Source organism: Papio anubis, chromosome 7 (genome assembly GCF_008728515.1).
Source record: "Papio anubis isolate 15944 chromosome 7, Panubis1.0, whole genome shotgun sequence".
NCBI lineage: Eukaryota > Metazoa > Chordata > Mammalia > Primates > Cercopithecidae > Papio > Papio anubis.
Genome location: NC_044982.1, coordinates 14,079,497 through 14,106,657, shown reverse-complemented (window position 1 = coordinate 14,106,657; position 27,161 = coordinate 14,079,497). Strand labels below are relative to the sequence as shown.

Here is a 27,161-nt window from a genome sequence, read left to right as displayed (position 1 = left end):
CACAGCTGTGCAAGAATCCAGCAGGCGCTTGCCTACAAGGGGCTTCCAGTCTAGCTTCAGAACTCATACAAGTGACTTTCTTCCAAGCCAGACATTGAGAGCTTTGGGCTGACAACTCCATGCCATATTTGTTTTGTTGTTGTTTTCTTTTGAGACAGAGTCTCGCTCTATCGCCCAGGCTGGAGTGCAATGGTGTGATCTCGGCTCACTGCAACCTCCACCTCCTGGGTTCAAGAGATTCTCCTGCCTCAGCCTCCCAAGTAGCTGGGATTACAGGCACCTGCCACCACGCCCAGCTAATTTTTGTGTATATGTATATGTATATGTATATGTGTATGTGTATGTGTGTATGTGTGTGTGTATATATATATATATATATTTTTTTTTTTGAGATGGAGTTTTGCTCTTGTTGCTCAGGCTGGAGTGCAATGGCGCGATCTCGGCTCACCACAACCTCTGCCTCCCAGGTTCAAGCGATTCTCCTGCCTCAGCCTTCCCAAGTAGCTGGGATTATAGGCATGCGCCACCAAGCCCAGCTAATTCTGTATTTTTAGTAGAGATGGGGTTTCTTCCTGTGGGTCAGGCTGGTCTCAAACTCCCAACCTCAGGTGATCCACCCACCTCGGCCTTCCAAAGTGTTGGGATTACAGGCGTGAGCCACCACACCCGGCCTACATATATATATATAAATATTTTTTTTTTTTTTTTTTTAGTAGAGACGGGATTTCACCAGTTGGCCAGGCTGGTCTCAAACTCCTGACCTCAAGTGATCCACCTGCCTCGGCCTCCCAAAGCACTAGGATTACAGGTGTGAGCCACTGCACCCAGCCTATATCTGAAACTGTGTCTGTATTGATATATGGCCCTGATAGTAATGGTAAGATGTGCCATTTACTGAGACTCTTCTGTGACCTCCTATTGACAAATAGTATCATATTCCCAAGTCCCCAGTGTACTGTTGTCACCCCCCATTTTACAGTAAGGAAATGAGTTTCATGGGGACTGCTGGCCCAGTGACCCACAGCTGATGAGCTAGTCAACTGGATTTGAACCAGATCAGATGCCAGAGCTTTACCATTGCTTGCCTTGTCTTCAGCCTTTGAGCACTGGGCTTCAAAATGCAGAACAATTAGGTAACATGGCAGTAAACAAAACACCCAGTTATGCAGAGCAGGCGGTTAGAATACCACCTCCTGCTAATTGTATGGTCCACACTGGTGCAGAAGGCACCAGGAGCTGTTACCAGCTATGTTTGCAACCCAGCCAGGAGAGGTAGAGATGGCAGATTCAAGCAGTAAGGCTATGGGTCAACTTGGGAAGAGTTTCAATCATTCATAAATTCTTAAAAAGCAAAGAATTTACAGAAGGGAGAGGTCACCATGGGCTGGTGGGATTAATGGCTTTTCAGAAGAGTCAGAACATTGGGGAGGCTGAAGAGAGACCAAATGGATGGAAGGCTGAGGGTTGAGAGGATTGCACAGCACTAGCAATGAAACAGAGACCAGCACGAGCACCATGGAAGGTTTCCACACCGTGACCGTGACCTACAGGAATATTTTATACACATACCTGGAAATATAAAAAGGAAACCAGTTTCCCAGAATAATATTGAACTCTCACTATGTACAGGAACTCTATTTTCTACTTTTTTTAAAAAAAGAAAATGCTAGTTGCCCTTCACTAAATTGATTTCACCATCCTCTCCTGGATCTCATCCAACAATTGAAAAGCACAGCAATAGAATGGGTCAGTTGAAGCATTGTTTCTTAGGGAACAATGGTGGGCCATGACACTGGCCACTTGGGTGGGGCCAGATGGGGGTGGATGTTGAAACCGATGCAAAACCCATACCAGGCAAGAAAAAGACAAACACCTCATGCAATTTGGTGTCTGGGAACATGAGAGCATTATCCTTCTGCTGTGGCATTTGTATATACCCTCAAAGACGTTCCTGGGCACTGAAGTGTCCAGGGTTACAATTCCCCAAAGCGAATTCTTCCTCTACATATGGAGTTTTCGGTCAATTCTAGAAATGCTCTAGGCCTTCCTCAGCAACCTAGATGAGTTGGGATGTGGACTCACAGGAGAAGAGCCTGGAATTTTGGACAAACCAATCAAGGCAGGAAAACTTTTGGCCATTTGTACAGGGACTGTAAGCTACAGAAAGGTGTATATAGAGAAAGATCTAGAAAGAGATCGATGGATTTGCTGATTTCAAGCTAACCATATTCTCTTGGCTAATTATTATAAGCAGCTGATTTTTTTTTTTTTTTTTAGTAAAGTACTTTCAATGATTGAGGAAGATTCTAGCACAAATATTACAGAGCAAACACAGCTAGTGCCAGTCTACTTTGCAAATTTTAAAATTGAGATATAATGTATATGCCATAAAATTCACCCTCATAAACTGTAATTCATGGTTTTTGCTATATTCACAGAGCTGCACAGCCATCACCAATATATAATTCTAGAATATTTTTATTATCCCACTTTCATAGTCCCACAAGCATGATTGCCCGTTCCTCTTCTCTTCTATCCCCTGGCAACCACTAATCTACTTTCCGTCTCTATGAATTTCCTATTCTTGACATTTTATATAAATGGAATCTAACAATATATGGCCTTTTGTGTCTGACTTCTTTCACTTTGTGTAGTGTTTACAAGATTTGTCCATGTGGTATCATGTATCAGTACTGTGTTCCTTTTTATGGCTGAATAATATTCCTTTGTATTTATATACCACATTTTGTTTATCCATTCATCACTTGGTTAATATTTGGGTTGTTTTCATTTTTTGCTATTATAAATAATACTGCTGTGAACATTTGAGTAAAAGTTTTTGTGTGGACATATGTTTTCATTCCTTTTGGGTAGAACTAAGAGTAGAATTTCTGGGTCAAACTCTTTGAGAAACTGTCAGACTGTTTTCCAAAGCAGCTGAACCATTTTACATTCCTATCAGCAATGTATGAAGGTCCCTATTTTCCCACACCCTCACCAATGCTTGTTATTTATCTTTTTTATTCTAGTAATACTTGTGGCTGTGAAATCATCTTGAGTTACATTTTCCTAATGACCATTTTCTTTGGAGAACTGTCCAAACACTTTGCCTTTTTTAAGAAAATTGGGTTTTTTAAATTGTCGAGTAGTAAGAGTTCTTTATATATTTTGTACAATAGACCCTTATCAGATATATTATTTGCAAATTAAGTTTTTTCCGTTTAATAGATAGTATTTTCACAGTCTATCTTTTCCTTTTTTTCGTTGTTGTTGTTGTTGTTTTGTTTTTCCAGACAAGACCATACTCTGTTGCCCAGTGCAATGGCAATCACAGCTCACTGCAGCCTCTAACTCCCAGGCTAGAGCAGTCCTCCCACCTCAGCCTCCCAAGTAGCTGAGACTAAAAGGCCATCATGCCCAGCTAGTTTTTGTATTTTTGTAGAGATGAGGTCTCACTATGTTGCCCAGGCTGGTCTTGAACTCCTGGCCTCAACCAGTCCTCCTGCCTTGGCCTCCCAAAGCGCAGGATTATAGGCATGAGCCACTGTGCCCAGCTTTTCTCTTTCTTTCCTCCCTTCCTCCCTTCCTCCCTTTCTCTCTTTCTCTCTTTCTTTCTTTCTTCTTTCTTGACACAGCCTTGCTCTGTCTCCCAGGCTGGAGTGCAGTGGTGTGATCTCAGCTCACTATGACCTCTGCCTTCTGGGTTCAAGTGATTATCCTTCTTCAACCTCCCAAGTACCTGGGATTACAGGTGTGCACCACCACACCCAGCTAATTTTTGTATTTTTAGTAGAGACAGGGTTTCACCATGTTGGCCAGGCTGGTCTTGAACTCCCAACCTCAGGTGATCTGCCCATCTTGGCCTTCCAAAGTGCTGAGATTACAGACATAAGCCACTACGCCCAGCCCCAGCCTCACTTTCTTAATAGTATTCTGTGAATCACAAAAGTTTTTAATTTTGATAAAATATAATTTACTTATTCTTTTGTTGCTTGTGATTTTGGTGTCATTTAAGAAATCATTGCCCAATCCAAGGCCATAAAGAGTTGTGCTCATGTTGTTTTATAGTTGTTGCTCTTATATTTAGGTCTTAATCCTTTCTTATTTAATTTTTGTGCATGGTATAAGATAAAGCACCAGTTTCATTCTTTTGCCTATGGGTATCCTGCTGTCTCTGCATCATTTGTTGAAAAGATTATTGTTTTCCTATTGAATTGTCTTGATACTCTTGTCAAATATCAAGATATTAAATGCCTGGGTTTATTTCTGGATTCAAAATTTTATTCCATTCTTATGCCAGTAAATGTCGAGTCCATAAATAAACACTTAAATATCTGGGTTTATTTCTGGACTCAGAATTTTATTTCATTCTTCCAGTAGCAGTCTCTCCTGATTACTGTAGCTTTGTACTAAGTTTTAAAATCACAGTGTGTAAATTTCCCAGCTTTGATTTTTTTCTTCAAGATTGCTTTGGCTATTTGGGGTTTCATATGTTTTCTTATGTTTTCATATGAATTTTAGGCTCAGCTTGTCAATTTCTGCTCAGCTACCTGGGATTTTGATAGGGATTGCATTGAATGTATACATAAGTTTGGGGAATATTACCGTCTTTACCATTTTAAGCCTTCCAATTCATAAACAGAATTTCTTCTCATTTATTTAGGTCTTCTTTAATTTCTTCCAGCGATGTTTGGTAGTTTTCAGCATACAAATCCTCTACTACTTTTGTTGCATAAATGTTAGGTCTTTACAATTTTTGATGGCATTGTACGTGGAATTGCTTTCTTAATTTTATTTTTGGATTGTTAATATATAAAACACAACTGAATTTTGTGTATTTATTACATATCTTACAAATTGGCTGAACTTGTTTATTCGTTCTAATAGTTTTCTATGGGTTCCTTAGAGTTTTCTCTATGCAAGATCATGTCATCTACAAATAGGGATAGTTTTACTTCTTCCTTTCCAATCGGAATCACTTTTACTTATTTTTCTTGCCTAATTTTCTTGGCTATAATCTCTAGTTCCGTGTTGAAGGAGTAAGAGCAGACATCTTCATCTTGTTCCTGATTTTGCAGTGAGGTGGGGAGGGGAGGGTTGTAATAGCTTTCAATCTTAATTGTTAAGTAAAATTTTAAATTGCTGCTTCAATCTTGTTTTAAGTCTCTTCAGATTTTCTTTTCCTTTCTGGGTCAGTTTTGGTAATTTGTACCTTTGTAGAATTTTGTCTGTTAGAATTGTTTGCAGTATTCCGTGATCGTTTGTTTTATTTCTGTCATGTTTATAGTGGTGTCCTTGTTTTGTTCCTGATTTTGGTAATGTGAGTCTTCTCTCTTTTTTTCTTGGTCAGTCTAGCTAAAGGTTTGTCAATTGTATTGATCTTTTCAAAGAGGCAACTTTCAATTTCGTTGATTCTTTGTATTGTTTTTTATTTTCTATTTCATGTATTTTCACTCTAACCTTGATTTTCTGTTCCTTCCCTCTGCTTTCTTTGGACTTCATTTTCTGCTCTTCTTTTATTTTTCTTAAGGAGAAAGGTTTGGTCATTGATTTGAGATCTTTCCCTTTTTTAATATAGGTATTTTACAGCTATACATTCCTCTCTAAGTACTGTTTGCACTATATCCCATAAGTTTTAGTATGTTACTTTTTTTGATTCATCTCAAAGTATTTTCTAATTTTTTTGTGCTTTCTTCTTTGACGCTTTATTTAGGAGTGTGTTATTTCATTTCTCATGTATTAGTGAATTTTCCAGTTTTCCTTCTGTTATTGGTTTCTAATTCTGTTCCATTGTGGTTGGAGAACAGGAGATTGTCTCCCGTTCTAGGGTTTGTGGTTGTTACTCTTTATTATTATTGCTTGTTTAGTGACTTTTCTAAACTAATTGTGTAAAATTCATGTTCTTTGTTGTGTGTGGCCACTGAAGTCTCTGCTAGGTTAGCCTAGAGGTCAGCTAATGATTAGACAGAGACTTCCCTAGGTTCCTGGATCCAATCATTCTCTCAGTCTTTGCCAAGGGACTCTGTGTGTTTTGGGGCATGCCTCCAACACTTGGGCAGGTAGTTCACAACTCTGCAGTAGCCTTTCCTTCTTATTTGCACAGAGCCTCAGTTAGGCAGAGGTGAAAGCTTACAGCAGTCTCGAGTCTTTCCTGAGCATGTGAAGAACCCTGGGCACAGCCCTGTGCATGCTCATGGTCTGTTAGATTCCCAGAGATATCTAGGGGCTTTTCAAAGCCCACTGTGGATGTCTCGTTCCCCAGCTTTTCCTTTTATGCTTTTTGGTTAACCTATTACTTGTCCCAGCTGTCATCTGCCACTTCCAGCAACATGATTTAATAATTGCCTCTAATTGTTTTCGACAAACACATCCAAGAAAAAAGTTATTCACGCTGGGTAAGCTCAGATTCTGGTAAAATAAAGGCAGCCTTGAAAGTGGAGTCTTCTAGGAAAGCATCAGACAGGTCAAATAATAACAATTCTATGGTAATGAACTTGGGAGGTCCTCCAACCTTGTTCTGCCTCCTCTGGTGGCTGCTAGCCTGCTGTTTTTCAATGTGGTTGCATGCTGCTAGATTTCAAGGCTACTCCAGACCTGGCAAGAAGGAGTAAAAATAGGGAAAGTTAAAACTCCACAGAGTTCCCTGTTCTTACTAAGGTCCAACTGATTTTTTTAAAAATAGACATTCCCTGGATTGCTGCAAACCTTAGGTTAATTCCAGAGCTCTGAAAAAGTTGATTCTGACAATTTTTTGCTGTTGTTCTCAAGGCTTCTATAAAAAATAAAAATTGCAGAAGTCCTTCCTCCACCATTTCATTGACGAGCAGGCCAGTTTTTAACCTGCATGTGCACACCTATATTCAGTGGCTTATTAAGGAAACTATGCTTACACTCAATGGCTTATGAGGCCTCTTTTCCTCCATTGAATTGTTTCTGGATTCCCTTGGTAGGAGCCAGTGAGATCTGGACTGCCAGCCAGGGCACACGTTTAGTCTTGCACCAGTCTTGACTACATGACCTTGGGACAAAGGAGCTGAGATTTCCAAAGCACCTGCTGTGTGTCAGGCCCCGTGTGCTGGGTATTTTATGTACACTCTGTCACATCATTCTTGCAACAACCAAGAGATAACTTTCTCATTTAACACATGAAGAAACCAATAAGATGCAAAACACTTAGCACTGTGCCCGCAGCACATGGCAAATGCTGAATGTGTTGATTATTGCTGCCCCATTGTTGTTACGTGTAAGCTATTACTGTCAGAGGAGGAAGTAGAGTTGGGATTCTCAAGGTCCTTTGGCTTCCAGTCCAGGGCTGTCTGATTCCAAAGCCCAACCATAACTTACATCCCCATTCCAGCTCCTCTGAGTGAGTCTGTTCCCACTCTGGGCCTCACTTTCCTTGTCCTGTCAAATGAAGGATTTTGAATGACTTAAGTTATTCAAGCAACAAGCACTTACTAAATTGTCTTGCCACTTCCAGGGTAACATTATGGAGTTCTGGGATTCTGCGAGGTTAGTTGCCTAGAGTCATATCGGTGGCATTCTCTTATTTAGCTTGAAGACTAAACCGACAGGTAGACTGGCAGGTGTGTTACCCAGTGTGTTTCTCTCCCCCTCCTTTCTCGCTCTGCTCCTTCCCCCTGCAGAGGCCAGAGGGGACAAGGTCAAGTGGGTGTTCACCTGGCCCCTCATCTTCCTCCTGTGCGTCACCATTCCCAACTGCAGCAAGCCCCGCTGGGAGAAGTTCTTCATGGTCACCTTCATCACCGCCACGCTGTGGATTGCTGTGTTCTCCTATATCATGGTGTGGCTGGTAAGTGGCGGGAGCAGGGGGTGGACAGTGTGCACAGCCAGGGAGAGGTGGGGAACTGAGTTCAAGGCTAACCACAGGTACTGCTATGCCACCTTTGGGCAAGTCACTGGCCTCACTGACCACAGCGTATTTCTCAGTAGAAAAGGGTTTGAATGACGTGTATGACTCTGAGCCAGGTACCCGGGATGCAGACACACAGCACAGTGCCTGCCTTTGAGTGTGAGGGAAGGAGACCAACCTTCACACAGGCAGCCTAAATCACAGTGCTAATTTAGGCAGCCTAAATCACTCTGGTGTTACAGGCAGAGCAGTATGACAGGTGGATGATCACCAAGTCCCCTTGGTTTCCAGGGTCCTGAGGGAATGTGAAGGAAGGAGACTGGAGTCAAGGGAGATGAGGTTGAACACAAGACAGCTTGTTCCATGCTCCTGCCCAGGAATGCTCCTCCCTGCACTGATGTGCTGGATGCTGGTTTAAGTCCTTCACATAAAATCTTCCTTATCCTCATAACAACCCCAAGGGATGGGTGTTATTATCCCCATCTAACAAATGGGGGAAATTGAGGCATAGAGAAATTGAGTAATTTCCCCAAGGTTACACAGTTAGTGAGTGCTAGAGTTAGGATTAGGACCCAGGTATTGATCTCCTAAGCCTATGATCTCAGCTACTACCGTAAGCTGCCTCTCAGTTTGCTACTGGACTTTTCACATTTCATTGGATGGGAGTTTTACAGGCAGAGAGACATTGGTGTGGCTCCTCATAAGCTCCTATGGTCACACAGGACAGGTTCCCATATAAACCTTTCATCAGCTGGGCTGGGCTGGGTCAGGTCACACAGGAGCCTCCCTCCTCACTTTCTGTGTACCACCTAATGGGGTCCCCACTTCTCCTCCTCATTCCCAGGAGCAAAGAGAGGGAAGCAGTTCCAGCATGGCTGCAGTTCTGTTGATTGTGAAACTCACTCTCAGCCCGTTACACCCTAGTAATTAGCATCAAGTCCCTTTGTTCTCCTCCTAATGCCTGACACCAGCAGCAGAGAAGGCAAGAAATCTTGATGTGAGAGACAGCAGGGGCAGTAAATGTTCCATGCTGGCCAAGGGGCCACCTTTCCCTTAACTCCAGAGAAACCGTGTCGTTTAGCGGGGAACAAAGGATCCTGGATCACATGAGAACAGTGCTGAATCCTAGTCCTACCTCTTGCAAACCACAGAAGCTGGCGACTCCCTCTATGAAGTGGGGTGATCATCGCTCTCACAAGGCCATTGGGAGAATGAAAAGAGAGCCCAGCACTTTCTAGGCATTTGGCCAATCCTGTCTCTTCCCTCCCCGCAACCCAATCACACCTTCCCCCATCCCTCCCAGAGCATTACTGGGATTCCGAACAGTGTATGGGAGCCATTTTGCCTGTGCTTTCCTGAAATCCTACCCTTTGGCCGCCTCCCTCATCTCAGATGCTTCCTCAGGCTGATCAGAGACCTGCCCCAGCCTCTGTGAGTGTCCTTACACCTACTCGTGCAGCAGCCCTCCTGTCCCTGTGGCAGAGCCTCCCCAAGACACCAGCTGGTGGAAGGCACTGCCCCTAGCCTGCTCCCTTTCTCCCTTTCTCCTGGTACCCGCTTAGAGTTCTGTATCCCAAAAGAAAGCCCACGATGGACTCTGATTGTGTTTTAGTCAATGAAACAAGTCATGTAACTCAGGAGGGGCAGAACAACTCCAAGCCTTCAGGACCCCAGCATCTGCCCCAGCCCCAGACACACACACTTGGAACACCTTGGCCTTGGTTCAGCTGAATGCGGGACATGGGAACACTTGAATATTCAAGTCCCCCAGGACCTCATTCATGTCCCTGCTGACTACTCCCTTTCATACACTACTCCCAGCCCAGAACAGTTTGGTTAGAACGTGTCAGAAGCATCCAGTAGTTAGCCACTTATTGAAACCAACAGCCAATTAGGGGTGATTACCTGGTAACAGTTGGATGATCATGAGCATCACGGAATAATACACAGTTTGGCCACTAAGCAGTGTGATTTCTTATAGTGCCTTTCTTGTGTTGAATTAGTGTTGCGTACACTATACCCAATTTCAACCTAATCTTACTTCGTCTTGTTCAGGTATTGTGATTTGAGTTTGCAGCATGGCTGATTGCTCATAACAGTAAATATTAGCCATTTTCACCATGAGATACAGCAATGCTGTTTCCATGCTTCCATGATGAAGATTAAAGTCTCCATAGCCCACTCCATATGAGGGATGAGGAAGAAGAGTTGGAATTAGTTACTATCTAAACTCCCTAGAGGCTGGGTGTGGTGGCTTACACACCTGTAATCCCAGCACTTTGGGAGGCCAAGGCAGGAGGATCACTTGAGCTCAGGAGTTCGAGACCAACCTGGGCAACATAGTGAGACCCTGTGTCTACAAAAAATTAAAAAATTAGCCAGGCGTGGTGGCATGCACCTGTAGTTGCAGCTACTCAGGAGGCTGAGATGGGAGGATTGCTTAAACCTGAGAGGTTGAGGCCACAGTGAGCCGTGGTCAATCCACTGCACTCCAGCCTGGGCTATGGAGCAGAGCAAGATCCTGTCAAAAAAAAAAAAAAAAAAAAAAAACCTCCCTAGAAAAAGATGACAATCAGAGAATGAAAACTGTGCCTTAAGTGAGTCGGATTTGCAATTTTTAAATTTTCTGAATAGAATTAAAGGCCAGTTCATCTTCAGATTTTAAGGAAAGGATCCAGTGATTTCTCTTACTGAAGTGTATTCCCAAAACAATATTACAAGTGAAAAAAAAAAAAAAGCATTTCATGACATTTGAGTGGGTGTGAGACTCAGGAAGATCAAATTAATGAATATGTGAATTTATTCTCTAGTTATAGAAAACAACCATGTGATTAAATCAGTTCTGCTAATTATCACTGAGACAGGACACCACCTTGATGTATAAACCCCACCCATGTTTCTTAAACCAGGGTCCTGGGGTCACAGGAACCACTTTACTGGGGCACTCTTACCTATGGGTTTGAACTTCAGATAGCCTCAGTTTGGGGGAATAGAATGGCCTTGACAGTAAAAGTCTGTAAAGAAGGCAGTGCCCATGGTAGCCTTGATCTCTGCCTATGCAAGGCGTACCCGCCTGAGCACCCTGCGCTTACTTTCACTATGTCCTGGCAAGGCTCCAGCAAGCAGTGAAGGCCCACCTGTCCATCCCCTACACCCCCACCTTTTATTAATACATCTCTCACCCCCAAGGCTTTGGAAGAATGATTCTTGAATGTCAGTATCAAAAGGGAGAGGCCTTGGAAATGGATTGTCTATTTCCCCAGAACACTTGTGCAGTTGGAGAAACTGAGGACTAAAGAGAAGAAATGACTTCTGTAAAGTCATGCAGATAGGGCAGAGCCAAAACCAGCCCCCAGGGCCCTGGACTTGAATCTGCTTCCCTGTCTGAAGCCTGAGTGTCAGAGGGCTCAGAGGGCCTGGGCATGGAGTCCAGGGTAAAGCAGGGTTCATGTGGCATCCCTGGTCCTGAGCACTCTGAATGGTATGTGCACACTCAAGACCTTCCTTCCTTCCATCCTTCTGTCTTTTGGCTTCTTAGCCTCGTAGTTCAGTGTTGTTTTGTTTTGTTTTGTTTTTAAAAGAGGCAGCCCCAGTAATTCCAAAATCACCATTTCCTACGCTTACAGTGTCTCCAATACTAGGAATATTTCTTCAGTCCACACACTGTTGTTTGAGAGTTCGTGTCTCCAACCCCCATTCTGCAGGTGACTATTATTGGATACACACTTGGGATCCCAGATGTCATCATGGGCATTACTTTCCTGGCAGCAGGGACAAGTGTTCCAGACTGCATGGCCAGCTTAATTGTCGCGAGACAAGGTATGGATTATGCCCCAGCCCTCACAGTCATGCAGTGCAGGCCGCTGCATCCTCATCCCTGCCTGACTTATAGTTGACCAAGTTGTGGCTCTTATGACTGGCAGTTGTCAAGTCCTACTATGGAGAAAAACTGTGACATCTAGAAAGCATCATTTATTAGATTCCATCCACGGAGAGAATGCTACCAAGATGAACTCCAGACCTCTATCTAGAAGCTTTTGCTAGAGTGGTTGTTTAAAAGCAAAAATGTTCTGAGGTCAGCAGTCAATGTGAGATTCAACAGAGGCCAAGCCCAAACTTTATACAGCGAATGAGCTAATAACAAGAAACATTCTGGTCCAAGAAAGGCAAAGCATGGGCATCCTATATATCCAACTTCCCCATTCTTCTTCTGACCTCTAGAACATGTGTAATGTTTTGGTTTGTTTGGTGGTTTTTGTTTTGGGCTTACTACGTGGCATGGGCTGAGCAACACAAGGAGTGAGTGTATGAGCTTTGATGGTGGAACAAAAGAGCTGTAACAAGAGCAGGTTTTACTGACTTCTCCTTTTCTGCTAGCAAGGTAGCATCCCAGCATGGACATCCACAGATCTTCCTCGCAGCGCAGAGTTTGAAAGTATAGGGATGGGGATGGGTGAATAATGGCGTAAAATCTCCCGAGTAACCAGGACTACAGGACAATGCGCCACCACACCCAGCTAACGTTTTGTATTTTTAGTAAGAGGGACAGGAGATTTCATTCCTCCATGTTGAAGCCTTGATTGGCTGGTCTAGCAAACTCCTGTGCCTCAAGTGATCCACCTGTCATCAGCCTCCCGGAAGAGTGCTGGAGTATGTATTCTGGTAGGCATGAGCCACTGCACCCAGCAGACTTCCTCCTCCTTATAAGGACACCAGTCATCAGATTAGAACCCACCCTAATTCAGTATGACCTTACCTTAATTTGAGTACATCCTCAAAGACCCTATTTCCAAATAAAGTCACATTCACAGGTTCCAGATGGACGTGAATGGGGACAGGGTACTCAGCCGAGTACAGTGAGTACAAGGAAAGCTGGTGAGCACCAGGGACCCAGCCGACGTTCAGCGACATGAACTTGGTGAGGTTCAGTCATGCCGGCTTCCAGCAGTGCACAGATGACAAGTTCATCCCTAGCCAGAGTCAGCTGGGTGGACACAGTGGAAGGTCAAGGGACAAGGGAATGTGCAGTTTAAACAACTGGCCCTGGAGTTCAGGCTAGGGAGGGATGTCAGGATGCTGGAAGTTTAAGGGCTTGCAGGAATGGGGAGTGTCCCAATAAGGTCAACAAAGGGTCTCTTTTAGGACCAAGGGACAGATGGGTCTCTGAAGCAGCACATCATTTCAGAGTGGCTACAGTGAAATGTAGAAGTACAGAAACTTCTGTACTTCTCTGAGGACTCCCAGCCGCAGCGCCTCACTTCATGCTCCCAGCTACCCTGGGCTGGGAAGAGGAAGAGTGAGGCCAGGAGTGGGGGTGTGTAATTGTCCTCAGGGTAACATTGATATGATTGACAGGGACTCCAACAAACATGGTTAAAAATAGCTTCCTGTCTGGGCGTGGTGGCTCATGCCTGTAATCCCAGCACTTTGGGAGGCCAAGGTGGACGGATCACCTGAGGTCAGGAGTTCGAGACCAGCCTGGCCAACATGGTGAAACCCTGCCCCTACCGAAAATAAAAGAAATTAGCCAGGCGTGGTGGCGCACGCCTATAATCCCAGCTACTCGGAAGGCTGAGGCAGGAGAATCGCTTTAACCCAGGAGGTGGATGTTGCAGTGAACCACTGCATTCCAGCCTAGGTGACAGAGGGAGATTCTGTCTCAAAAAGAAAAAGAAAATAGCTTCCTGATGACAAAAGATCCAGGAACCCCTGTTCAGAGCCTTCTGCACAAACCAGGAGGCTGTGCAGCATGTGCTCTAACCACAGGCACCATATCCTGGCCTCCCTCCAGGCCCCCTGCACAAAGCGTGGTCCTAGCCCAGAGCATCAGTTTGACCTGGGAGTTTATGAGAAACGCAGACTCCAAAGCCCTGCTCTAGATCCACCGAATGAGAATCTGCATATTCACAAGACCTCCAGGTGATTCCTGCGCTCACTAAAGTTTGAGTCGCACTGCCCTAGAAGTCCTCCAAGGCTCACACAGCTGCCGGCAGCCCCGTTTGTGCAGAGCGGGAAGTCCACCAAACCTGAGACCCACTCATCCCCTCCTCTGCAAACTCAGGCACCTTTCTACCCTCCTGACCTGCTGGAGTGCCTGCCTCTTCACCAGGTGCAACTAACTGGGCCACAACAGTTGCTGCACGTTCCTGCATCTTACCAGACACTGAGATACCAGATGGCCAGTTTCCCAGAGACGCCACCCCTAACAGGACTAAGCTGCCGAGATTTTGAAGTCACTCAAAACAGTGCCTGGGGCAGGCTGGGAGGAGGATTGTAAGGGGTCAACAGATGACAGCAACAAGCAGGGGAGGAAGAGGTGACCTAGCTGTGCAACATAGGTGGGCTGGCGGTCAAACAGAGATGGGCCGCCTGTGTGGGTGCTGATCTGAGTTGGCTGCCATACGTCCCAGCTACCAAAGCAATGTTGTGGTTCTAGGCATTTGTGTTTCAGGTTTGTTCATTCCAAAAACATGCGTATGTGTGCCAGGTTGGGACAGTGGTGTGGAAGTATGGCTTAATGGCCGGGTTAGGGCAGATTCCAGCCAGTATGAATCTTACTTATAAAAGTTTGCTTTCTTAATTATATGCCTCTCCAGTTACTAACTTCCTGATTGTGTGGCTAGCTGGACACTGGACAGTTGGACAGGAAGGGGAAGGATGAGGACATGAACCCCTGCCTCTGATGTGCTTCTAGCCTCGTTGGGGAAAGAGAGCTCACCCTTCAGAAACTACCAGGGCATAAAATCCGACATCCTATGATCCCAGCCTGGGTCGTGGGTGCTGTTGCCTGGGTCCCAAATATGTTTCAAGGCTTGGTAAAAAGGATGCTGGACCGGGTGACCTTGGGCACATCCCAAGCCTGTTTCATCTTCTGTCACGTGAGGTGATGCCCCACTCTGACCTCCAGCCCAGGGCAGCTGGGAGCATGAAGTGAGACACAGCAGCCGGGAGTCCTCAGAGAACATCAGCTGATGAGCCCGGCAGGAGAGATCATAAAGGGCCCCGCATGCATCTGCTGGGCTGTCGTTCCCACAAACCGGGTGCAGTACACAACGGAAGTGTATTGTCTTGTGGTTCCGGAGGCCAGAAGCCTGAAGGAGAATCTGTTCCAGGCCCCTCTTGCCTCTCTGTCCTTGGCTGTCTTCATCTTTGCCGAGGTTCTCCCTGTGTGTCCAAATTTCTCCTTTTTATAAGGACACCAGTCGTATTGGATTAAGACCCTAAAGACCTAATTTTAACCTGTTACCTCTATAAAGACCCGATCTCCAAATAAAGCCACATTCTTAGGTACTGAGGGTTAGAACTTCAACATATGAATTTGGAGGGTTACGGTCAACCCATAATTGTCCCCTTTAGGCTTGAGGAAGGGCATGGATCTTAGGCCTTACGAAAAGGTTTAGAAATGTAAGGTCCTTGCAGAAGGAATTCCTTTCCAAGGAATGGCACTGATCGAACAGTTAGGAGAAAGAATACAGGCTTCTGCTGACCTGCTCTTATAAAATAAATGTGTTGTTGTCCCCTGCAGGCCTTGGGGACATGGCAGTCTCCAACACCATAGGAAGCAATGTGTTCGACATCCTGGTAGGACTTGGCGTACCGTGGGGCCTGCAGACCATGGTTGTTAATTACGGATCAACAGTAAGTTCCTCTCACCTTGAACCGATGTGTTTTACCCAGAAGGACAGTGGTGTTGGCCCAGTTCCAGCCAGAGGCTCTGGGAGACGACCTCCTCTTCTCCTTGGCACTCAGACACCCATTTTCCATGGCAGCTTCTAGAGCACCTTAGGGATGTCTGAACTTCCACTCCTCATCTCAGCCCGCTGGCGTGCCTGTCCCCATCCCAGGCTGTCTCCTCAGATGAGCAGGGTTGTGACTTGATTCCATATTTCCCTGACCCTCCATGACCATGTGGTCACCTGTAAACATCTGTGTTTTCCTGACGAGGGAATGCATTGGCCCAGGCAATCAAAGCCCAGGCCCGCTGGGATTTCAGGATAGATTGGCTCTGAGCAGTCAAGAGACTCAGGACACGTGTGTTTGATTTTCCAGGTGAAGATCAACAGCCGGGGGCTGGTCTATTCCGTGGTCCTGTTGCTGGGCTCTGTCGCTCTCACTGTGAGTCTTTAAAATTCCAAAACAGATACCTCATGCATACTTGATTTCATCTGATTCCGCCTCGTCACTTACGTGACTCTGAACACCCCTGTCACTTCCCTTGGTAATGAAAGATAAAGGCAAGAAAACAGAGACATTCATAGACACGCCAAGTCCAGTCTTTGCCAAGAACATCGGCACCCTTCCTGTGCTTTTCCTGAGTACATAAGAAGTCCCCAGAGGAAGCGAATTCCATTTCCTTTCTTGCTGCCTGGTCCAGTCCCTCTCTAGTGCCAGCAGGAGCGAGATCCTCCCCTGCACATCTGAGCTGACAAATGGGAGACATGACATCCCTCAGGATAGCACATCAGAATTATCGAGGCCTCCCTACCCCACGTGCCCAGGTCTGTGCTGAGCACTTGACTTCAGCATCACTTTATTGTATCCTTACAACCATCCAGTGAGGGAGGTGCTGTTATTCCCATTGCAGAAGAAATCGGGGCTCAGGGGTTAACTTTCCCAAGGTCACAGAATTGGGCAATGGCAAAGCTAGGATTTGAACTCAGGTTGGTCTGTCCTTAGGGAACTCATGACTTTTTACCTGCAATGCTCCAGTGAGGTCCTGGGATCCATCCCTAGGAAGCCTTGATTGAGGGACAAGGAGGAAGGCAGTGGAAGGAAGGGTAGAAGGGTCAAGGAGAAATGTAAGATAATTCTCTGCTTTAACCCTCTACCCCAAACACACACACACACACACACACACACACGCACACGCAAAGAGAAAGGTGGCTCAAGCAGACATTTGCCCAGCCAGGGGTCCATAGGAGCCTTGGAAATTGTGCTAAGAAGACAAGGGAAAAGACCGTGGTGCCATGCTCTGAAGCACAGGGGTCATCCAGCTAAAGCCCCCGTTTGTCTCTAGAGGAGGCCTGGGCAAGGAGGACCACACGCCTATGACCAGCTGGGAGGAAGTGATGTGCCTGCCTGGGGAGGGCCGGTCCCACGAGGGCAGCTGCTGTGTGTCCCTGAGTCAATGCGGCCAGGCCAGAGACTCGCCCTTTCGTGGGGCAAGTCAAAGCATTCTAGGGCTTATTCTGGTCAAACTGAGGATCGTCCTGCAGCACCCCCCCCCCCCCCGGTTGCCCACATTCTGCAGAATGTTCTAGGCTTCTTCGTTTAGGTATCGCTTTCCAGTAGAAATGCCTTTTGTATTTCTTTGCCCTGCAAGCCCAGTTCCTGCACTCTGTCCTCCCAGGTCCTTGGCATCCACCTAAACAAGTGGCAACTGGACCGGAAGCTGGGTGTCTACGTGCTGGTTCTCTACGCCATCTTCTTGTGCTTCTCCATAATGATAGAGTTTAACGTCTTTACCTTCGTCAACTTGCCGATGTGCCGGGAAGACGATTAGCGCTGAGTCGCGGCCCCTGGGAGCTGATCTGGACACCCTGTGACACTGGCGTCCTCCTCTCCCCTCCTTCCCCTACCACAGGTCTCTCCTGCATAGGCAGCCACTGTCCGTTCTTTCACACACTGGAAGGAAGAGTCATCGTGGTATTTGTCTGGTCACAGGCCAGGCTGCTGGGCATCCTCCTCCTTGGAGTTCCACTCCTGCAAGGCTGGATTCAGGGGCCATTATCTGAGCAGCTTCGAAGATCCCTAGCTGCCAACCACGGAGATGTGTCGAGCATCTCATCTCTCCTGCACACTTTAGTCAGAAGGACTTCTGCATGCAGTTTGTCTTTCTGTTCTGCAGGCAGCCTCGGAAATGAGGTCATTTGCAAGCACGAGATCACATAGGGCAGGTGCAAAATAGGAATGTTGTTCTTAGGTGTCACCTCCGGCCCAGAGGCAGTTCCTTAGGCAGCATGTGCTCCTGGGAGCCTCCAACTTTTGCTGGAAGCACCCATAGTTTGGAAGGGGCAAGACCTCAACCTGTTGGGGTTTAGGGCCCATGATGGCAGACATTCTACCCCTTTTCCTGGAAAAACTGGAAGAATGAAAATAATTTTTTTTCTGCAGAAGAGAGGAAATGAGTGAATATTCTTCTCACTTTTATTGATGCATTCAGAGAATAAGCAATGAAATATTAAACAATGAAACATCATATAGGTCATCATACTTGAAAACTATCATTCCATATGAAAGGATCATGATACACACCAAAAAGGTAATGATCGTAGAGACACAAATCCTCTGTGCGCCATCTTGCGTTGGCACTGAGGTGTTTGGTTTGGAATAGGGAAAAAGGTAAGAGACTAATGTGGAAAGGTGCTAACTCAGAGACTGGAGATTACAGTTTACAGCTGTACTTTCCAGATCTTCTATGTGACACAATGCACTGTCCTTGTGGGTTTGTCATTTATTTGTTAATGCTGTAGTTTCAAAACCACCCTGTTGAAAGGTCCAGTTGTTTATATGCCCAACAAATTTCATAACCTGCTGAACTGGACTGAGTGTGTCAGAAGTGCTGGTTAATTATGCAAGAGAGATTGCCTGAAAAACAACAAATTGCTTTCTGGTTAGCTGAAGGCAAGTGTGAAAATCAGAATTTAGAATATTTAGAGCTAAGCTTCTGGAACCACGTAGTTTACTATACGTGAAAGGCCAAGAATGGGAGGCTGACTCAAAATTAGATAGAAAAATATAAAATAATTTTCGATCACTTCATAGCTCTCAAATATATATTTAAAAGATTTATGAATACAAACCATTTATGGTTTATGGTTTCTAAAAAAGAAAGCACAATTAATTTTATAGAGAGGTTTTTTATTTTTTTAATATTTCTATTGCAAAAGTCTATCCGATTTGATGCACTTTGAATATTGAGATATTTTGCACGGATGAATGTATGGGAACTACCCATGATGATGTAAGAGGAAAGAACATTTTTTTGTGATTCACCAGACATCGCTTTAAACTTGGTGATGAGTTTAAATCCAGTAGCTAATCCCTTCCTGAGACTCAAAGATCATGACCTGGTTGGAATTTCTGACTGTGCTCTTTAGGGCCTCCGAGTTTCAAAAGGAGGAAGTGTTCGTCCTTGTGTCCCTTAAGTTCCCTGTTGCATGAGCCTGCGACAGGACCTCACCCCCACCACCAGTCTTCTATTTGGGATTCACATCAGTATTAGTATCGTAGCTCCACCAAGTTCAGGCTTCTCTTTTTGTTTTTTTTTTTTTAACCTAGAAATTGGGCTCATGGTCTTCAACTTGAGGACAAGGGTGATTTTCCTAAGGAATCAGCCAAGTGGGAAGGCAGGGACCCTGTAGATTCACCAGTATCAACTTTAGCTGCAGGGATGCCAGAGCCCTCGGGACCACTCAGTCCCCTTAATAGCTTAGTTCTCCTGGTTCCTCCCATCTTACAGGCTCATCCGGGTTCCAAAGAGCTTCTGTCTCTGTTTTGATTCTCCAAACTGCCCTGTGATGTTCGTAGGGATTATTCTCCCCACTTAACAGAAAGTAGTGTCTTGGAGAGGTCAAGGATCTGTAGTTCAACGGCCAGTTATAGCAGAAGAGAGGCCAAGCACCAGTCCATCACCCCTCCCAGGCCAGCCTCTGTAAGTTGGCCACACTTGGGGAGTGAATGTGGGTATGACTTTACCCTCCTGGTTGGTTCTTACTGTTTGAGTCAAAACCTCATCAATATATCATTGACTCCTGGGTTCCTCAGGTCATTTCCTAATATCTGTCCCTATCCAATGCCTCTATTTTTTCTTGAAAAAAAGACCACAAAATTATTTTTAGCTATAACAAGGCACAGGCCACATGGCCCCTGATGGCGTCCCTGCTGGTTTTCAATTCTCTGAAGCCTTGTGTAGCTTTCAGAGCATGTGTATCCTAATTACCCTCCTCTTCCTCAGCAGAACCCATTTGAGATTCTAAATGGATACGCCTAGTCTCTAAAGTTGCAGTTAGAAACTAAAATAATGTTTTTTAATATGTAATATGCTCCTCTTGGCTAATTTTCTTTTGACTTTAATGTGCCAATGTAACTTCCTTTAAAGGATCTATGCATTTATTAAATCTAGAAAACTATATGTACACTGTAGGTGGAAAATTCTCTTTTTTAACTAAATATTTTTGCATCACAAGTTTAAAGAATTGCATGATTAATTAGGCCTTCATTTTTAAATTACGCTTTCATCACTACGCAGGATTACTTTAGTTTATTCCCAAAGCTCATTAGCATGGGGTAATTACTCTGCTACAGAAATAGGCAATTTAAAAAAATGAATTTCGCTCTTCTCATTGGGGGCAGAAAAGAAAAAAAAAATTATACTCAGATGGAAAATGTCTATAGAGACAGGAGCAGGTGGTTCCTGTGGACCTCTGGTTTGGAATTTTGACTCACCAGGTCAAGCGTGGTTAGAGTGGAAGGTGTCCAGTATCTTGAGAGCCTGGCCCTGGAGGAGGGTTCTGGGTCAGCTGCATTGAGAGACTGGTAATTAAGGGCACCGTGGGCAGGACAGAGTCCTCGCCTTACCCACCCCATCTTTCCTGTTACCCACAATCTGCTGGCCCTTGTGCCTCTTCTCCTTGTCACCTGTGTCTCCTCCTTATGCACAGAACTGGCTGCCCTTATGAATTTTCTCTTTTTCTTTTCTTTCTTTTCTTTTTTTTCTTTTTTCTTTTTTTTTTTTTTGAGACAGCATCTCACTGTGTCGCCCAGGCTGGAGTGCAGTGGCACCATTTTGGCTCCCTGCAACCTCTGCCTCCCGGGTTGAAGTGATTCTCATGCCTCAGCCTCCCAAGGCTGTAGCTGGGATTACAGGTGTGCGCCACCACACCCAGCTAATTTTTGTATTTTTTAGTAGAGACAGGGTTTTACCATGTTGGCCAGGCTAGTCTCGAACTCCTGACCTCAGGTGATCCACTGATGCCTCAGTTTCCCAAAGTGCTGGGATTACAGGTGTAAGCCACTGCGCCCAGCCTGCCCTTGTGAATTTTCGTCTGCCCCTTACCCCTCACCTGTTAGGACTGTTTCTTGCTTTGCCCCTGTCGGTCCCCTGCCTTGACAGACCCAAGCAGCTGATAAGGCACCAAGCTTCCCTGACCAGGTGGGGTGTGTGTATCACCCCAGGGCAGTCCTGCAGACCCTGACCAAAGCCCGTTCCTGGGCAGCCCAGGGTCCAGGTTTCTTCCACTTGCTCTTCCCTGTTAATGGAGATTTGCAAGCCTAGTTGCATCAGCAGTAGCTCACCTCTCAGAGAACCCCGACTCCCCAAGCAGACCAGGATTTCGGGAAGGGTGTGGGTGGTGTCATTGCTGGATACCTGTCTTTCTGCCTATCCTTTCTCCTCTCTGAATCCTGGGGCCCCTCCTCCTCCTTAAAGCTGGGGTGGACAGAGGGACAGAAGAGGATCAGAGTTCATCCCCCCTGGGAAAAAGCAAGAGCGAATGAATCCCAGTGCCAGCGGCTGAGGCTACCTTCCGTGCCTTCCCTCCATGGGAGACAGGCGAGTTGGGCTTAGGAAACTGGAACTGGAAAGGTTCTGTTGCCACACTTTGGAACTTTCCCCCTGGAATTCAGCAATTGAGAAGCAGAGACCGGGGTCGGGCGCGGTGGCTCAAGCCTGTAATCCCAGCACTTTGGGAGGCCGAGACGGGCGGATCACGAGGTCAGGAGATCGAAACCATCCTGGCTAACACGGTGAAACGCCGTCTCTACTAAAAAATACAAAAAAACTAGCCGGTCGAGGTGGCGGGCGCCTGTAGTCCCAGCTACTCGGGAGGCTGAGGCAGGAGAATGGCGTAAACCCGGGAGGCGGAGCTTGCAGTGAACTGAGATCCGGCCACTGCACTCCAGCCTGGGCGACAGAGCGAGACTCCGTCTCAAAAAAAAAAAAAAAAAAAAAGAGAAGCAGAGACCTTTCTGCCCTGGGTGAATGGGTCCTTGCGGGAGGGGTTGGTGTTTTGTCTCGCATTACCGTCTTTCCTTTCCTTCCGGACCATGCTTCTTCCTGGCTAGAAAAAGGTGGCTGTGCTGTTCCTGTGATCCACTCTCAGCAAATGCGTGTGGCTCAAATAAACAAAGAACTTACTTGTCAGAGTGAAAATCCTCAGGAGATTGTACCCAAATGCCATGCTTTACATATTTATGGTCTCTCTAATGCCCTCCAGACGTGATTTCCAGGGAGCCATCCTCCCCTGGGGGCAGTTAGCAGGAGTACCTGGGGCACCTGAGGTGGTCCTCCTCTCCGCAGCTTTGGTGCCACACTGTGCCCATAGAAACTTCTAGAAATTTCTGAAAATGCTCTGTGGGCAGCTCTTGGGTGGCAGTAAGTCTGTCAACCCCTACCTAACCCTGGGCCTGAAGCACTGCCCTTGCTCTCTCTTTATGTGTGTGCACCCAAAGGATTTCTGGTCTCTGGAGCTCATCCTGTGAGCCCTTCAAGCATGAAGCCTCCCTCGGGGCTTCTCAAAGCATGGAGAGGGGCCCTTCCTGTCCTTCGGGAAAATCTTCCCCACTGTGTCAGTTATATGGGAACAGGAGTGAGGGGGTCTTTCTCTAGGCCTGTGCCATAGGACAGAGAACACGGGATTCTGCTGTTCACTTTGAGCCACAACCTTTGCCAGCCTGGCTTGTGTAGGGGGAACCTTCGCCTTGCTGCAAAGAGCTGTTCCCCAAAGGGCATATCCACAGGGTACAAGTTCTAAAAAGGCCTTTTTTTTTTTTTTTTTTTTGAGACAGAGTCTCACTCTGTCGCCTAGGCTGGAGTGCAGTGGCGCCATCTTGGCTCGTTGCAACCTCCCAGGTTCAAGTGATTCTCCCACCTCAGCTTCCCCAGTAACTGGGACTACAGGCATGCGCTGCCACGCCCACCTAATTTTTGGATTTTTAGTAGAGAAGGAGTTCCACCATGTTGGCCAGGCTGTTTTCAAACTCCTGACCTCAAGTGATCCACCCGTCTCGGCCTCCCAGAGTGCTGAGATTACAGGCGTGAACCACCGCACCTGGCCAAAAAAAAGCATTTTGATTTAGGTTGCTGTATTTGTTTGTTGATAAAGAAAACCAAATTGGGACACTAGTTTTGTGCTCAGCTTTAGGCTGGGTAGCTAATGAGAGGATGTCCAGCCTATCACTGTGCTCCCAATGCAAAGAAATGGGTGCTCGTCCAGAATCAAGAGAAGAGGCACTTCCCTCCCATTCTGTGACCGGGGTGGCGCTATCTTTCCAGGGAAGCCAGCTGAGAGGTTTTAGGACTTTGGTTATTTGATGGGGGTTTTAAAACTCCTGACTTTTCAATGACAAATGGCTCCCAGGTGCCATTGTCTCCGTTAAATCCTGAAACATTCCCAAGCACGTACTGCCAGGGGCACGGGTCGTCTTTCGCCTGCATGTTTCTAAGGCTCTTTATTCAGTCTCACGGTGTCAGTGTCCAGCTGTCCAAGTTGTGAATCTTCCTCCCACTTCTTAACAGGGCTGACAATATACTCTCATCAGGTCTAGGAACACGTCTGCTGCCGGGATACCCTGGTACCAGGATTTGAGGGCCACGGGCGGCATCTCTGAGAGCTGAAAATCCACACTGTGCCTATGGGAAAGTCAAGCCCTTGGCTGTGTGGCTTTTCGATCCCTTGGATTTACAGGTCTGAGAACTGGCTGTTCGTTAGTTATAACTCCAGTGACAAATGCCGGCTTAAGCCACACCTATTCCCACTTTGCTAGAATTCAAACAGTTGCTTTTTTTTTTTTTTTTTTTCTTTTTGAGAAAGGATCTCACTCTGTTGCCCAGGCTGGAGTGCAGTGGCTCGATCACAGCTCACGAAAGCCTCAAACTCCTAGGCTCAAGTGATCCTCCTGCCTTGGCCTGAAAAGTAGATAGGACTACAGGCACATGCCACTACACCCAGCTAATTTGTTTTCATTTTTTTTTAGAGACAGGATCTCACTGTGTTGCCCAGGTAGGTCTTGAACTCCTGGCCTCAAGTAATCCTCCTGCCTTGACCTCCCAAAGTGCTGGATTACAAGCATGAGCCACTGTACCTGGCCCAAGCAGTTGCTTCTTATGCAATATGTTGGTTGGGACTCGTCCATGGACCAGGCCAATAAAATTCTTAATCCTGCAGAGAGTCGGTACCCTCATCACCCCATCACTGGAAAACAAATGTTTTAAGCTATCAAGAGAGGGAATGTGCAGCTTTTGGTTTCTAGATGCATGGTTTGGTGTGATCTGCCTTTGTGCCTAAAGGGAATGTCCCAAACAACAGAGCCTTCTTTGCGGTCACTCCAGAATTCTCTACACAGAATTTCTCAAGTCCGTTCAGGACAGACACGCAGTCCTCTTTCTTTCAATGGAAGAAGAGAGGACTTTCCCCCTCCCGAAAAATGACTGGAGTGCAAACAAGGCAGCTCTGTTTTTCCAAATAAGTTGTTCTTGTGATTTTTTTCTGGGCACTGGGCATCTCCACCCTCACCTTTCATCCCTGCCCTCTAAGCTGCAGACCCCATGACCACACTGTCTGCTTCCTTGAGCTTCCTGCACAAGGCTTGGACCTGAGGGACCTGGAGACCCTGCGGACAGAACTGTGGCTGAGCGACTGTGGCCAACTCTTGGAGAGCTCCACAGTGGGGGTTGCTGGTCTGTGAGGCTGAGTCTCCATTTCAGAGTAGACACTCCCTGGCAGGGCGCCTCTGCCTGTGTCTCCTGCCCAGCAGCCGCCAGCAGGGAGTAGTTGCTGGTGTCTGAGCACAAAGAGAGCTTTGATTACCTAGAGAGGAAAAAGGCTGTCAGCCAGATGCAGCCAGACCCATGGGTGGATGCAGGAGTTGCTAAGGAAGGGGCTGAGTCAGGAGAGGCCAGGCGGATCCACAATGCCCACGGGGATGCAGGCTGGGCGTGGTTTCTGAGGGAACCTACCAAATAGCAGGTAGATGGAATCAGAGGACTCTTGTGTCCTGAAAGAACCTCCTTAAAAACAACTAAAACCAAGAACTTCTGGGGCTGTTCACACGTTGTTCGAGTCCCCCCAGGATCGTTCTGGCACGCTGAGCTGAACACCACCATCTTTGTTCATTCTCTCTCTAACGGGCAAAGCAGGATCATCGAGTTGAAAAGTTGTAAATAATGAGTATATTTATCCCCCTATTTATTTTTTCAATAACTGTGACCTCCTGCACTGTGAATGCTCTGTGACATGAGATTCTTAGTTTAATAAAACTGTCATTAAATTTGAATGAATTGATATTATTGGTTACTGAACACTGGCATGAGTCTATTTTTATTGTGAAGAAAAAAATCTACAGTAAATCTAAAGTAAACCTTTCTAAGAAATCTAGCAGTCAGTATTGTAATGCAATATATCACAATCTGTACACTATCAATAAAATAAATGAGCACAAGTATCTTTCCCTAAATAGAGCTTCTATTCACGTTTTAATAGACACACACATATTTGTATTTTTGAAAGAATTCTATACAGTGGAATAACAGCCATTCAAAACCATTTCTATTTGCATATCAAGAAAAAATAAACTTCAAAAAGGATAAGGGGTTGGAGCTTTTTAATGACAATGGTCAGTAATAGATGGAAACACAGCAGAATTCTCATCACTTACCTTGGCTAGCATGAGTGGGTCCAGAATGACCCAGTCGAACCTCAGCAGCTTCCTAGGGCGGGACCTGTGCAGTCACATATGGCCCCACATTGGAAGGACCCAGCTTGGTTGTCACCACCTTAGAAACCCTCAATGATTTTTTTAAAGGAGCCCCACCTTTTCCTTTTGCAGTGGGCTCTGCAAATTACATAGTTGGTCCTGCTCATCAGAAAGAAGGTCGATGTTACTGGTTCTTATGTCATGGGAAATTGAGGTTTGGGAGTAGAAGTTTTGGTTAATTCCTTCATTCTGCAAAACATTCCTGAGTCCTAGCTGCCATGGGTGTCACCACAAACTTTAACATGCACACGAATCAGTTGGGTATCTTGTCAAAAAAGCAGGTTCTGGTTCAGCAGAAATGGGATGAGGCCCAAGAGGCTAGAGTCCTAGCACGTTCCCAGGTGATGTCCATGCAACCAACCGGTCGACACTGAGCAGTGAGAAGATAGATCAACCCTACTCACACCCAAGCCTGCTCACGCATGGGGCTTCTCATCAGTCTGCAGCAAGATGAGTACAGAAATCAAGAGAGAATATAAACATTGATGGAAATGTGATGAGTCATTTTGTTGGAATCTGGTTTTTTATTGCATCTTTCCAGTAATTTCTTTATATTGCATTACAAAAATATCCGTCCACAGTGGACTAAAATTGTTTTAAAATATTGTTTGAATCTTGCCCACAGATAGTTCAAGAAGTTCTACTTTAGATGGGCTAGAAACCCTTTTCATTTTAACTCATTCCAATTCATCTATGAGGTAGGAGGTCAATTACGAAGTAGGAAGGACCCTGTCTTGGTCATTCCAGTGAGTGGGCTTTGTGGGTTCTGTAAGGCTTGTACTCAAGGCTCTGGGCATCCCAGTGTCCCCCTTGCTATCTGGCACTTCATCGCTTACAAAGCCAATGAAACAGAATGGGTGTCATTCCCCATTTACAAAGGGGTCTCTAGGCTAGTGACTGTGAGAACCAGCCTGAGAAGCCACAGCCCCTTCCATTGCCAGGGCTGCCTGAAACAGACGAGGGAGCAGGAGTTCAGTTGAATCTGATCTACCTGGGATCTCGTCCCCTCAGCTGCCTTCACAGCCACAGCTCAGTCTCTGTCAGCTTGGTTTCTTTGTTTTTTGGTTTGGATTTTCTGTTTGTTTGTTTCAGAGACAGGGTCTTGCTGTGTTGCCCAGGCTAGAATTGAACTCCTGGGCCCGAGGGATCCTCCTGTCTCAGCCTCCCAAGGACCGGGGACGACATGCCTGGGCTACCACACCAGCCTCTCTCAGGTTGTTTTTGATGTTTCCTAAAAGTTGCTCCAGGCAATTGCACGTTCACACAGGTCCTGGTGCGGGTGGTCTGCTGGCCCTCTGGTTCCAGAAGCAGGCCTTTCCCAGGCTTCTGTCACCTGCATTTGCTTGCTGGTGTCCACCAGGAAGAGCAAAGTGGTAGAGTGGGGAGGAGACATGGGAGTGGATTCTGACCTCTCTCTGTCCCCACCAACGGACTCTCTCCCACGACTCAGTCTCCACTCACTGCCTGTGAGGTCTGAACGTCCTGTCCTCTGCCTTGAATGTCAGATCATGATAACCCTGGGCTTCTGCTCTCC

At 46.1% G+C, this 27,161-nt stretch overlaps 1 protein-coding gene across 3 annotated transcripts in view; it reads left to right on the top strand.

Annotated features, from left to right (window-relative positions):
- Positions 1–20,006, top strand: part of SLC24A4 (solute carrier family 24 member 4) — a 172,798-nt gene extending 152,792 nt beyond the window's left edge. For 2 of the 3 annotated variants that reach the window (XM_009212151.4, XM_003902180.5), the window contains exons 13-17: positions 7,647–7,813; positions 11,578–11,692; positions 15,399–15,511; positions 15,923–15,988; positions 17,223–20,006. In XM_009212151.4, coding sequence (XP_009210415.1) covers positions 7,647–7,813; positions 11,578–11,692; positions 15,399–15,511; positions 15,923–15,988; positions 17,223–17,375 — 614 coding nt within the window. In that variant the 3' untranslated portion in view covers positions 17,376–20,006. The remainder of the gene's footprint in view (positions 1–7,646; positions 7,814–11,577; positions 11,693–15,398; positions 15,512–15,922; positions 15,989–17,222) is intronic. The other variant, XM_009212152.4, reaches the window with a different exon arrangement.
- The last annotated feature ends 7,155 nt before the right edge of the window (positions 20,007–27,161 follow it).